This window comes from Acanthochromis polyacanthus, chromosome 2 (genome assembly GCF_021347895.1).
Source record: "Acanthochromis polyacanthus isolate Apoly-LR-REF ecotype Palm Island chromosome 2, KAUST_Apoly_ChrSc, whole genome shotgun sequence".
In the NCBI taxonomy this organism is placed as follows: domain Eukaryota; kingdom Metazoa; phylum Chordata; class Actinopteri; family Pomacentridae; genus Acanthochromis; species Acanthochromis polyacanthus.
This window is the reverse complement of record NC_067114.1, coordinates 10,212,050-10,224,661: the sequence shown is the minus strand read 5'-3', so window position 1 is coordinate 10,224,661 and position 12,612 is coordinate 10,212,050. Positions and strand designations below refer to the sequence as shown.

The window sequence follows — 12,612 nt, the reverse complement described above, 5'->3', positions numbered from 1 at the left end:
TGGCAGACATGCACATTGATCCAGCAGAGATGTGGTGGTGTTTGGATTTGTCTGTAACTAATGGTAATCAGACAAATTGATCAATAGATTTGAAGCAGACTTTGATGCTCCAGACTCCTGCCTTTGAATGAAGGTCCTCATATTACCACCCACTCAACTGAAGCACATTATTCTTGCTTGTCTGCTCTGGAAATTATAATGGGGAACTTTGGGTCACCAACAAAGGGCCCTTGTCCTGATCAAATCTCCAACCTTTTCTCCTCACTTCCTTCCTGCATCTAAAATCCAAGTTTCGCACCCTTTGACAAGTCAAAAGACAGATCAGTGGTATACAAGCATCCTAATATTTTCTGTGAATGCTTGTGGTACAGCACCAGCTCAGATAGTAGGCACTGTTTACTTGGATTTGAATGCAACGGCAGACATCACTCATATGTGCTGTTCCGGATAAAATGCAGCAAATCCAGACACTTGAGTGAGGTCAGGCTATCCAGAGGGAATAACCAATGGTGAGTTCTGGTTCCACTAATTCCTTACACAGTACAACAAGCCTTCTTGGAAAACAGCCATTCCAATATGTCTATATTAAGTCGACGGGAGCTTGAAAGCAGGGTAGTCCAACCCCCTGACCCGCCTAGCACACCCCACCCCAAATCCCTCCAGTCTAGCCCTCCTCCACCTCATGGCTCCTCTTGACTTCCTTGGAATCCAGGATAAAACTGCAGCCTACTGTTTGCTTAAATACACTCTCTGGTATTTACAGGGTTTCTGCACACTGCTTGGATTTAATATAGTTTCAGTTTTAAACATTGAAGAAAGAATAACAAAAGTCTGACCTCAAGTATGACGCAAATAGATGAAATAGGCAAAGTAAGACAAAAGACATTTATAAACAGTAAGTCAGTGCATGTCCAAGAAGATTTAAAGCAGGCATGAATATTTTTTAAAAATGTCTGTATTAAAGAGAACAGAAATGTCAAGGTCAGGATTTAAGTTGTGCATTTTTTTTCTTTACACTTTTGTACTTACTGTATGTTATTGTGACTGAAGGGAGTTTTCATGCTCTAGCTTGTCTGACCACATTTTAAAAAATTAAATGCATTATATGCTGACTCACTGTACAGCAGCAATTACATGCACGCTGCTCCACAATCCTGCATTACACTCTAAAAATATTGATTGTTTTTCAAAGAAATGTCTGCATTGGATTTCAAAGAATATTAGCGTTTTTAGGCAGCATACGCGGAAGTAAGAATGAATTTCGTTTTTCAAGATCTGGCTATAAAATTAAGGTTCCTAGTAAACTAGCCAGATCCTTGGGGACTCCCTCAAACAGTATGTGTAATGACAAGAAAGAAGAGAACAAGCGTAGAAAAAATATCCCAAAACATTGTGTTTGGGGTTGGCATGATTATCCTGTATATACATCCTCACTGTATGGAAATGGGAATAAGTGAACTGCCTCAGACCCTCATTGCACTGGGGCAACTGAGTTTTTAAAGAACATTGGACACGGGTTAGTCAGATTGTCGGGCAGTGGGAAATAGAGGGGTTTAAGTATGTGAGGCTTATGAAGTAATGTGACTCTAAGGTTTGAAATATCACAACTTTAACACTCTGGAGCAAGTACAGCGACATAAACATGTTTTTCCACTGGTAACTGTTTGGAATTTTACAAAGTAATTGTACAATAATTTGTTTTCTTTTGGTTTTACATTGCCTCTGTTATATTTGGCTATGGAGCTTGTAAAATGCATCCAAAAGGCTCTTTTCCTGATATAGATTTAATGAGAATAGTTTTGTCTGAGTGTGAAACAGAAGACCACCCGTAATTTGTGTCATGGGATGTTCCACACTACGGCTGGGTTTCCCCCACTGTCCTGTTCCCCTCTCATAGACTGAGCCTCTGTCTTCACTGTTACCTCCCAGCTGCTGGGGCTACAGAACACAACAGAGGCCATTCTGTTGTTCAGCAGAGACCCTCCCTGTCAGGAGGGGCAACTTTATTAGACGCACAAGTGCACTGAGACTTTCAAGAATGCTCAAATGTCACCGTAATGATGGGCAAGAAAAACCACAGCTTTTTATAAAAGATCAAACAAGGGAGGGGATACAGCAGCATGCTTGAAAAATACTGCTTGATTGAATTATATTTGAGAATTAAATTAAATTCAAGGAAATATTTAAAGAAGAAAACAGTATTTGGAGAATGTAGTTCTTTGAAAAAACAAACAAAAATGTGTCACTGGTTTTACAAAAAAAAAAAAAAACTGTGCAGGACAAAATAGCTCATTCATTGTGTTCTGTTGGGGAATGCTTGGACTCTCCTCCGCCCCAAAAACAAAAAGCTCCTTTTTTGCATTAGCCATGGGCTGAATGCTTTGCTTTGCCACCCCAGCCCTAAGAAAACACGCGCCCCTTTCTCGCTGCCGGCTGCCTGTACACAGTAGAGTCTATTAATGCAGCTCCTTCTCCCTGTGAGTGTGCCCACTGCTGAGGACGACGGCCACGCAAAGCCGATGCAAAGACAAAACAGTTTGCTCAACATTAGCAGAGAAAACACAGCCCATGCAGCAGGGGAGAGGAAACTAAGTCAGCATCACACTGGAGGATGTGTTCTCCCTCAACTGATATTTTTCCTTTCGAAGGCTTGGGATACAATGGGCGTTAAGTGTAGCTGCCTGTCCTTCATCTAGGGAAGGCTTGTGCGCCTCCGAACAGGTGCTGTATTGTGATATTGAGACGTACCCTAAAAGCACTCCATTCATCTAACATGTATGGAAAGAATAGATGTTCATATATCAGGATTATTTAGCATGGTAATTAATTTAAAAGACAAATACACATTCCTCTTTGCCAGATAATCTCCTGTGTTGTGTCAATTATGCCATCACGTGTGAGAAGTGATGTATGAGCTTGAGTTTGTGTGTCATAAATTAACCTGTCCCAGGGCTGCTGTAGAAACCCCTCAGGTGACTAATTTTAAGTAGACCCTCAGGTGTGATTTCACACGTTACAGCTATTCATGTGGCACCTCTCACATGGAAGCTTGTATTAATTATCGCTGCTTAAACTGCTAAGGTGTGTGAATACAAAGCCCAGTTACACAAATGCATGGTTTTATTGTGTAATTTACAGCAATAATTGACCTATGTTTGTCTACATTCCTACCCCATTGCCAAATGCAAGCAAGCAAGCTTATGTTTTATTTGAAAGATACTCAGGTGTTATGCTTAATCTTTTTATTTCTAGTCTGCACATCGCATATTTTCTTCTAAAGTACTGTTGAGGAGCCCTGCCTGTGCGGTGTTGCAACTTCACACTTGTGTTAAGTAAACAGACACTGCATTTTATCCAGAAAAAAAGAAAACTGCATCACATCCTAATAGGACAAAACCCACAGACCTCAGACCATTCCGGGCAGCATCTACGGTTTATAGTTCTAAAGCAAGGATTTGGTTTAACACACAAATAGCATTAGTTATCAACTGTCCACCCACTTAGCTTCATTTACAAACCATCACTGCTATTGCTGACATTGTGCCTATAACACCTTTTTGTGCATCATTAAGTTTTAACAGGGCCGTGATGGCTTTATTGTTTAGATTGCACATGACTTTGTTTAGCGTCAGCATTTCTTCTGCTCCCTGACAAGGAGTCACATTTCATAACTAATTAAATTGATCCCTCCCACCCCACCGATAGAGTCCACTAAATGGAATTATTTGTATCCAAGTGTCAATATATTAAATCACTGGGGCTAATGAGTCGGGTCACCGCTTTCTTTTATCTTCAGTCTTGCATGTGCACATCTTCATCAGCTAACAGTCTCCTTAAATGGAGGATGAACATGCTGGACTGAGCCTCCCTGGGTGAGAGCCAAGCCTGTCTGACTAGGCTGTTAATGCCCCCACATAATCCTACTAGCAGGCTAACACTGAGCTCTTCAACACAAGGGAAAGAACTGGCAGCACAGAAACTACACAGGCACGAGTGCACACGCTGCAGCACACACTTAAACACACACGCATTATCATTTCCCTCCTCTATTATTCTCTTATTATCATGCTAACAGTTCCAGTCTAGCTGTGCTAATTGGGGGACTTACACATTCTCTTTAACAATGTCTATTTTTGTGTTTGTTCTTTTTTTTTTTCTTTTTACCAGTGCATTAATAAGTCTCACACTGAGAAAATCATTTGTGCCGGGGAGACAACAAAAGCATCTGAGAATACACAAATTAGCGCTATTATCTTTATGCAATTACCATACGGCCCTGTGTTCATCTAAACTCATCTGATTGATTTAAAATATTTACCATAATGTTGTATTTTTGGGCTTTTGCTTCCCTAAATTGGCAACCAAACAGAATGAGAGAATTAAATGAATGCACTGGATTGGATAACATGCATGTATTCCCTTTTATGATAGTTTTAAAAAAAAGTGATTACCAGCCAGCAGGCAATTTATCATATACTCCGAACACTAATTTGATAGTATTTGTTTGCATTCGTGCTGGGAGACTTGGATAGATAACTATTTGTGCAGCGTTATACAAAGGTTTAATGCTTCATCTGTTGTAAAAAGCTGCGCGGGGCTCGTGAGGATGGGAATACTGAGTGCAGGCCAATTATTTGTGGGAAACTGCCTGACAGTGCCAAAGAGCTTACATCGGCTTGATGATTTATGTTGCAACAGGACCATGACCGCGACCCCAACCACCGTAAGCTACATCCGAATCACACTGGAATGGCATCACAACAAGAATGTAGAAGTCTCTGAGTGGCACACCTAAAAGACGGAGCAGGATTTTACTGGAGATTTGAAAAATGACTTGATGATAGCTGTTGGTCAAGCTAGACATAAGACATCTGTCATGCCACATCTGCACGGTGCACGTGAAATAACAAAAGCAAATCCAGATTTGCTTGGCTAAGGCAGATGTTTCCAGAGAGCTTCAAAGTTGGAATATCTGCCAGAAGTGCTTCTAAGTTGTATGAAGCTGCACAGGTTATGGTGTTGTTCTATATCTATAAACTAAGTGTGTTTGGTGCAGGTTGTAGCAAAAGTGGTTACAAAAATGATTAGAAAAAGAAAGAGATTGTGTAACACAAAAGTCTAAGTGTTTAACAGGGCAGACCCTATAGCTTCTGAATACAGAAGACCCATTTACAGAATTCTCCCTGTGAATTTTCAGGTTTCTTCCATTTCTAAATGACTGAAAGGCATTGCTGTCCAGATTTTTCTATTTTTTTTGTAATTTTTTTACCTCTTGTAGAAATGTATTAACTGAAAGCAAACACCAGCATGTATAATTAGTGTATTTACAGTAAAACAAAATGTATGTAAAGGAATAGAAAGGGTGTATTTTGGTTTGCTCAATTTAGTTTAAAACTGTGCAAATAGTATTTCAAGCTGAAAGACTGAATAACACATGATACACCCATTTTACAGTATGAACTATATGCAGCTACTGTAGAGCTTTGTAAAGTCAGACCACATGTTTGTCTACATATCTGAGTGTCTTTTCGAAAATATATGTCCTAAAATCTACCTTATGAATTAATTCTCGATGTAATGCTGGTGTAATTGCACTTTCTGTTTAAATTTCAGATGTGTGGCATTGGACATTTGCATGTCTCCCACTGTTTCTTTACACCATCAAAGGCACATGTGAGAAAACCTCTAAGACTTTAAAGCGTGTAGTGGACAATCATATGCTGGCCCTGTCTTTTAATCTCTGGTTTTCCTTTTCAAATGGAAGAGATACACACATGCTGTGTTTGTGTATCCTTGTGGACGCAAGGTTAAAAGTACAGGCACAGATAATGCGTGTGTACATATAGTGAGGTTGGAGTTTGAAGCCAGACCATGGTGTGGGGAGAGAATAACAGGTAAAAGGAAGATAAATAGAAGCAGACCTGCTTAAAGAACAGTTTTGGAACAGGTTTGAAAAACAAGTGTGAAAAAAAAAAAAACTATTGTTGACTACGGCCTCTATAGAAATGGTTATCTCTCCAATCCTGGATGTACTCAGGGTTGGTACATCAATGCCAAAGTCAGTGACAGTGTCATGATATTGTGATGCTTTTGATGGATAAAAATTTTAAATTAAATGTTCTGGATTAAAAGTGTCCCTCTGTTTCATCTGGGGAGCTGTGCTTTCTCCAGCCTGTTTGTGAAGATAAAGTTCACCCTGACCTTTCAGCCAGCATTTATTCTCTTGATGTGTGTATCAGTGCGTGGGTCCCTGTGTGCCTGTGTGCCGTACACGATCACCTCTTTGCATTTATATGTGTATTTGCGTGCCTGCGTGGCAGAGCCATACCACGGTTTGTATCTCAACAGACACATCCTTGAGGAATACATGAACTACGGCTATTACCGCATGAGGTCAGGGGATGGATGCTTATGGCACGACTATGGACAGTACTGTCACTTGAGTTTCACCGAGCGCCATATCATCATTTTATTTTATTTTTAAATCCAGAAAAGAGACTTAAATTTAACTCTCATGTACTGGTACTGGAAAATACATATGAAAGAACATGCCAGAAAACAGTGTCAACAGTCCGATGATCAATGTGATGCTGTTTAGCTGCTCATTTGCAGTAAATACTCCATTAGAAGCAGGAGGAGAAAGTGTGTGATTGTGACACAAAAAGCCCTGAAAAACAAACTCAAATCATGCTCAATGTGACTGAGTGATGGTGAGCTGAAACAAATGAGAAAAACTGAACAGCGTGCTTATTATTTCTTTTTTTGTAACCAGACAGGGCCGACACATACTCAGAGAGATGAGTAACAAGGGAGAAACCGGTTCTCTGCTAATATATATGTTTAATTGTCACATGGGTCTCACAAAATCCGGAATGGTGTTTCAAATTTTCAATTGAATCAACTCAAGACTTAATCTAATCCTGGAATTGAATTAGTGCCAAGATGATTTTAACGATGAGGATGGACTAAAAGAATACAAAGACGCTGAGGGGAAAAACGCACAAAGCCTGGAGCTTTAACTTTTGATAAGCCCCTAACACTTCCATCAAAACATCTGCTATCTTAAAACAAGTGACATTGTAATCCCGAGGGACAAAGCCTAAATCTCTCTGCTTTTCTTGTAGGAATGATGAGAAAGGATAAAAAGAGAGATGGCTATTCAGAAGGGAAACTTGATTGAACTACATGCTGCTTTGGTCCAAACCTCACTAACTAAACCTCTGTAACTACACACTTCTGACAGATTACCTTCAATTCACATGCAAAAAGCCTTTGAAAGCTCACATATAACAAGGCAACAACAGTCTCTGGTTGCAATCCCCATGGTTTTATTGTTTGGACTGTTTACAATGTCCACTAGGCCTATGTGATCAGTCACATCATCAATACGAGACCTGAGCAAGAACCTCTTTCTCTGAGTTTTCTCCCTAAAGCCAAAACAGAAGGACTTTGATGGCAGTAGGGTCTCCAATAAACTTTAGTGCTCTCCATGCTAACAGCAAAGTAACTCAATCCCTCAGCACTGCTTATCACTTTGCTAAAAGTCTGTGACATACAGGCTGGAAGCTTGTTTACAGAACTAATTAAGTCAAAGCTGTTATATATTAAAATAGCCAGGCCATTTTTAAGAGGCAGCAGTAATGAAAAGTGTGGCAAAAAATGCCTCACTAACTTGCCCCTGACTCGCTTTTATCTTCTCTAGTTGGTACTCCAACTTAGGAGGAGTGGCCATCACCACATGGGATATTAGGAGGAAATAATTTAAGGCGAGAGATCATCTTCTGCTTTAAATAACTTGCTGTCAAATAAGTGATATTGCACACAATGAAACATATCGAGTTACTGACAGCAGTTGTTGTGGTGTACACTCGGTGCAGCCGGGGGAGACCAATGGGCACAGGAACAGATGGCCTGAACATGCGATTCTTTTATTTAATTGTGGATGTGGCGCTTTCTTTTTTATCAGCGAAGATCTGTAGCACATTTTGTCAAGGGAAAAGCTGGCTAACTGGGCTCTGCAAGAAAGAACTTTACTTGTATCTCTGTTCAAGTGTTTGAAATGGATATTTAGAAGTACATTCCCATACACACTTGAACCCCCACCCTCTCTCAAAACTATGCATCAAGGGGAATTTTCAGGTATCATTTGCCTATAACTTTTTGATGAAAGCAAGGGCCTCTAAAAGTGAGATTCTTTAGGGCTGTGCCCTTATGCTCAATGAGCATAAGTAAAGGGCTCTCTATGATATGAGTAATACTAGCCCCTCAGCAGTGTATAAGGTACTTCATTTTAGAGTGTTTTCTGCACAGAGTGTCATGCTCTGGACTCGTCTTTAGTGGAGTGTAATATGGAATAATTTCTCCAATAGACTGTCCACTGCTGAAGTGTAACGTCCAGGCTCAAGAGTGTCCTGACAGAGCGGCCTTTCTCCGGCAAACAGCACTTAAAGGGGGAATTTTGGTTGTTGTGCTAACTGCTGTTTGAACACAGAAGTTTGCTTTGCCTCAGTAACAGCTATCACCAAATCTACAGCAGGTATGCTGTGTAGTGGTGTAGTGCCCAGTATGATGCTTATAAGGAGAATCAGCTTTTTGGCAAAATAATAATAAAGTGAAAATTCTGACAGAAATGCAAGACAGGTTGTCATTTGTTGCTGTGGGAAGAATTTTTTGCGAGTGAAAGTGAGGGTGCAATGAAAGGTGAGGACAGGGAGATTCATCAGTTAGAACAAGCAAAGGAGGAGGAGGTGAATGGAGAAGGATGTGCCTGACACCAAAAACACCCAGCAGGATAACATTAGCTTCATAAATGCAGCCAGGCTCACAACCTTGACCGCTGCCAGTGGCAAGCTCTGGATTGCCGTGTACAATCTATGTCCAGCTACATGTTGCCTGGGTGGTCTTTCACTGCACCTCTGCTCTCTGTACTGTATCACAGTAGGGACACACAAACATACTCACATTGACATGAGGTCCATAGGATAAAAAACTATAGAAACACATGAATGCTTAAGTGGAGAATAAGTATTGATAAGAAAAAAAAACACGCACACAACATGATGACAATGTAAGTTTTTGCAGCTCCTGTGCTATGTGAAAGCTCGCCACATTGCCCTTCTGGGATCAACTCGTTTCAGAGGCATTTACCAGCCTCTTTCATGTCGCCCACCTCCAGGCTCCTCTCCATCAGCAGCACTCATTAGCTGTTGTTACTTTACCCCTTTTTTTGTTCATTAAGATATGCTAATTATTTCCCTCCATATTTTACAGCCCGATTACCAACAGCCAATTAACATTTGACGAGAGTGATGAATGGTAGCGTGACATAAAAATTAAAGATAAAGAGATACGACATATGAAAAGAGGAAAAAAAATATTAGAGAGGCTAACTGAAGATACTAGTATTTCCTTTAATGTTTAATTTGATTGATCTGTGCCGTTAAATTCAGACATTTGGCTCATGGTGACAGCAGTGCCGCACTAATTATAGTGAAGAAGCAGAAAAGTTGTAGTGGAGAAAGAAGCAAGTCTTAGCTGCTGAGTGTTGCAGGGCCAACAGAAATGCATTAACTGACCTGGATCTGCTGCTGGAGGAGGTTGATTTTGTGCTGCTGCTGCAGAAGCTGCTGTTGTTGTCTCGCAATCTGTTTGGGAACAGAAGTAAAGACGGGAAGTTAAATAATCCTCGGATAAACGGACATAAAGAAGAGGAAGAACTTTTAACTACAATGCCAGAGACACTGAGGCCAGTTACAATACAGTAGAATGTGCTTAAATAACTTACTGCTCGCCAGAAAAAGAACAATTTGATAGGGAAGAAAATAGCAAATTAGTAAAGCTGAATATCAGCAGCTCTTTCTTTTTGCAAAGTGTATTCTTGTGTCTAAATCACTTCAAAATGTTACAAAAACCAACCATTAAAATCTCCAAATGTACATGAAGCAAACTGCATTGAACTCCGCCGTCAAAACATGTGGTAAAAGAGAATAAATGATTTAGAGGACAGACGACCGTGGTTACGATGGAGATTGCGGGTGCAGGCGGCGCTGGGGTGACAGAGGTCCCTGCTGCCCCTGAGTGACGAGCAGCCACACCGCAGCGTTTCTCATCCCCGCACTCCTTCTTTTCTACATGCTCACTTCATTGAGCATGACAACCTAGTTTTAAGTGTCATTTAATTTTCATTTTTAAATATAATTACAAAGTGTTCACTGTAAGATATCGGCCGTCTGCAAATGTGTCAAGATTAATTTGTGCTGCCTCCCTCACGAGTGTCAACAGTTAATTACTGTGTTGTATCTTGATGGCTTGATGACATTCGAGCTCTCAGAGGGCTCTCGCGCTCTCCCTCTATCTCCCCCATCTCTCCCTCCCCGCCTCTTTCTCTCTCTCTCTCTCTTCCATTTTATTAATATTCCTCCATTTTAAATAAGATCAAATAATAAAACATCTTATATCACTGTTCATTCATGCCGCAATGTCTACAAAGCCTGCAGACTTGAGTGTAGTTTGCAAATGAACATCATTGATTGAAAAAGAAATCAATACTGTTAATGTATTATTAGTGTACTATGACCAAATGCATCACTCCAAGGTATATGGTCTATCTCTTCATTTACCAGGAAGGTCTGAGAGTGTGCTGAGAAAACTCTGAGTGAACTCCTTGCTGATAATTGACTCATAGCCATTAGGGTGGCTGGTGATAATAAAAGTGTCGCCTGTGTGGATAGTTTGTGTCCTTATTTCTTCCCAGACATTAAAACACTTCATGGCCTGTGCTAATTTGCTGATTTGTACAATATGGCTCATTGGCCTGATCTGTGCTGCAAATCTAATGCCAGACTTGTTCTAATAGGAGTCGATTTATAAGATATAGAGGACTTCCATGTTTAATATAACGTTTAATTCACACATTCCCTCGCATTTGTTAGTACAAGTCATAATAACGTTTTTCTACCACACAGCATAAATGTGGGCGAGAGAGCATGACCGAAATATCTGAAGCAATATAAAATATAACATCTCTTAAATCTAATATTATTTCAAATTCCTACCAAGGAGCAAGATTTTATTGGCACATTTCAGGCATGAAATGTGATATGAGATAGAGAGTTAAGTGACAATTTGTCACAAATGTATTTAATGAGGTTTATTATTGAGATGAAAAAGGAAGTAGCATAAACAAAATTAAAGGAGGAAATAGTATTAATGCTAAAAGAAATAAAGAAAGAAGGAGAACGCAAAAAAGAAGAGGTAAAAGAGAAAAGAACACAGTGAGTAGTTACCTGCTCCTGCTGCTGACGAGCTAACTCCATTTGCTGCCTCTGTTTTTCCATCTGTGAGGCCGCAAGCTTCTTCTGTTCATCGTGAGCAGCCAGAAGCTGCTCTCGCAGGCTGATCAGCTGGGTGATCATTGTGGAGAGCTGGTGTTCCTTTTCTGCCAGACTCTCTGGAGTACCTAGTGAAGGGAAAGGGAGAGAGAGAGACAGAGAGAGAGAGAGCAATGTCAGGAGTGGAAAGGATAAATGCAAGGTGGAGAGCCTGAGTCATAAACATAAATACAAGAATGTGTTATACATACCGGAAAGAAAAAAACAGTACTCAAAGGGTTTCATAGTGGCCGTGACTAAATAACCAGGGTGTAAGCTTCTGGGTGAAAGTCTGCAGAAGGCCTTGATCATTGTATATTGCTAAATATAGAAAAGTGACCACACACTGCATACACCGATCATCATATTGTGCTATTGTACCGTACACAATATTTAGCAGAAAGAAAACTACACAGGCAGCAAACCAACTGCAGTGAATTCACTCGAAAGTGTTAAGGTCAGACGCAGCCTGGAGTTGTCTGTTTTGCTGTAGCTGGTTTTCACAGCTTTCAGAGGAAGAAAGGGAAGGAATTGTTCCCGGCACATAGACAAAGAGCTGCAGGGAGCTGTCAAACTGAGGTGGCAGCTTATGTCAGACTTCCAGGGGTGATTGTAAAGAAAGCGTTAAGACTCACTGTTTGCACTGACCCCCAAATGACACAAATTTTATACACTGGGCAATTCCTCCTACATATTAGAGGAGGAATTCCTTGCGGATTGAATGGATCATACAAAGTTTTCCCAACAACAAAAAATGAAAGCACAAAACAGCAATATTCTGAATGAACTGTAACAATTGCAATTAAAGCATTTTTTTTTTATATCGTAAGCACACACTCAATCTTGTGAATGCGTTCTTCAAAAAGAAAAGCAATGACAGACCAATAGGCTTACTTCTCGCTCTACAGTCACATGTCCGCACTGTGTGTGATAGAGAGAGCGGCTCCGCTGCACTGCTCTCTCCCTCCGCCTAATCAATGCTAAGTGATCCTACCATTGACTTACACAGCCAACATAATTGCCAGTGAGAGGCTAGACAGTAACTCACTCTCCTCCCACTGCACTACTGTGTGACAAGCTGATCTGGGGACACGCACACAAAAAAACAGATAGGAAAGCTGACAGAAGAGACAGAGAGACACAGTCAGAGAGAGGGAGAAGGATAAAAGCATGGAGATCTAGATAACAGTACAGTGAAGTCTGGCCCGGGGCCAGCAGGAGCTGAATTCTTTCCTGGGTGTCT

The 12,612-nt window shown here is 40.6% G+C and overlaps 1 protein-coding gene across 10 annotated transcripts in view; it reads right to left on the bottom strand.

Moving 5' to 3' along the window:
* The window catches only part of sox6 (SRY-box transcription factor 6), a 135,267-nt gene that overhangs the window by 44,247 nt on the left and 78,408 nt on the right, over nt 1–12,612 (bottom strand). For all 10 annotated transcript variants that reach the window (XM_051944874.1, XM_051944876.1, XM_051944873.1 and 7 more), the window contains 2 exons: nt 11,286–11,458; nt 9,576–9,644 (listed from right to left, as the gene is read on the bottom strand). In XM_051944874.1, the coding sequence (XP_051800834.1) occupies nt 9,576–9,644; nt 11,286–11,458 (242 nt within the window). The remainder of the gene's footprint in view (nt 1–9,575; nt 9,645–11,285; nt 11,459–12,612) is intronic.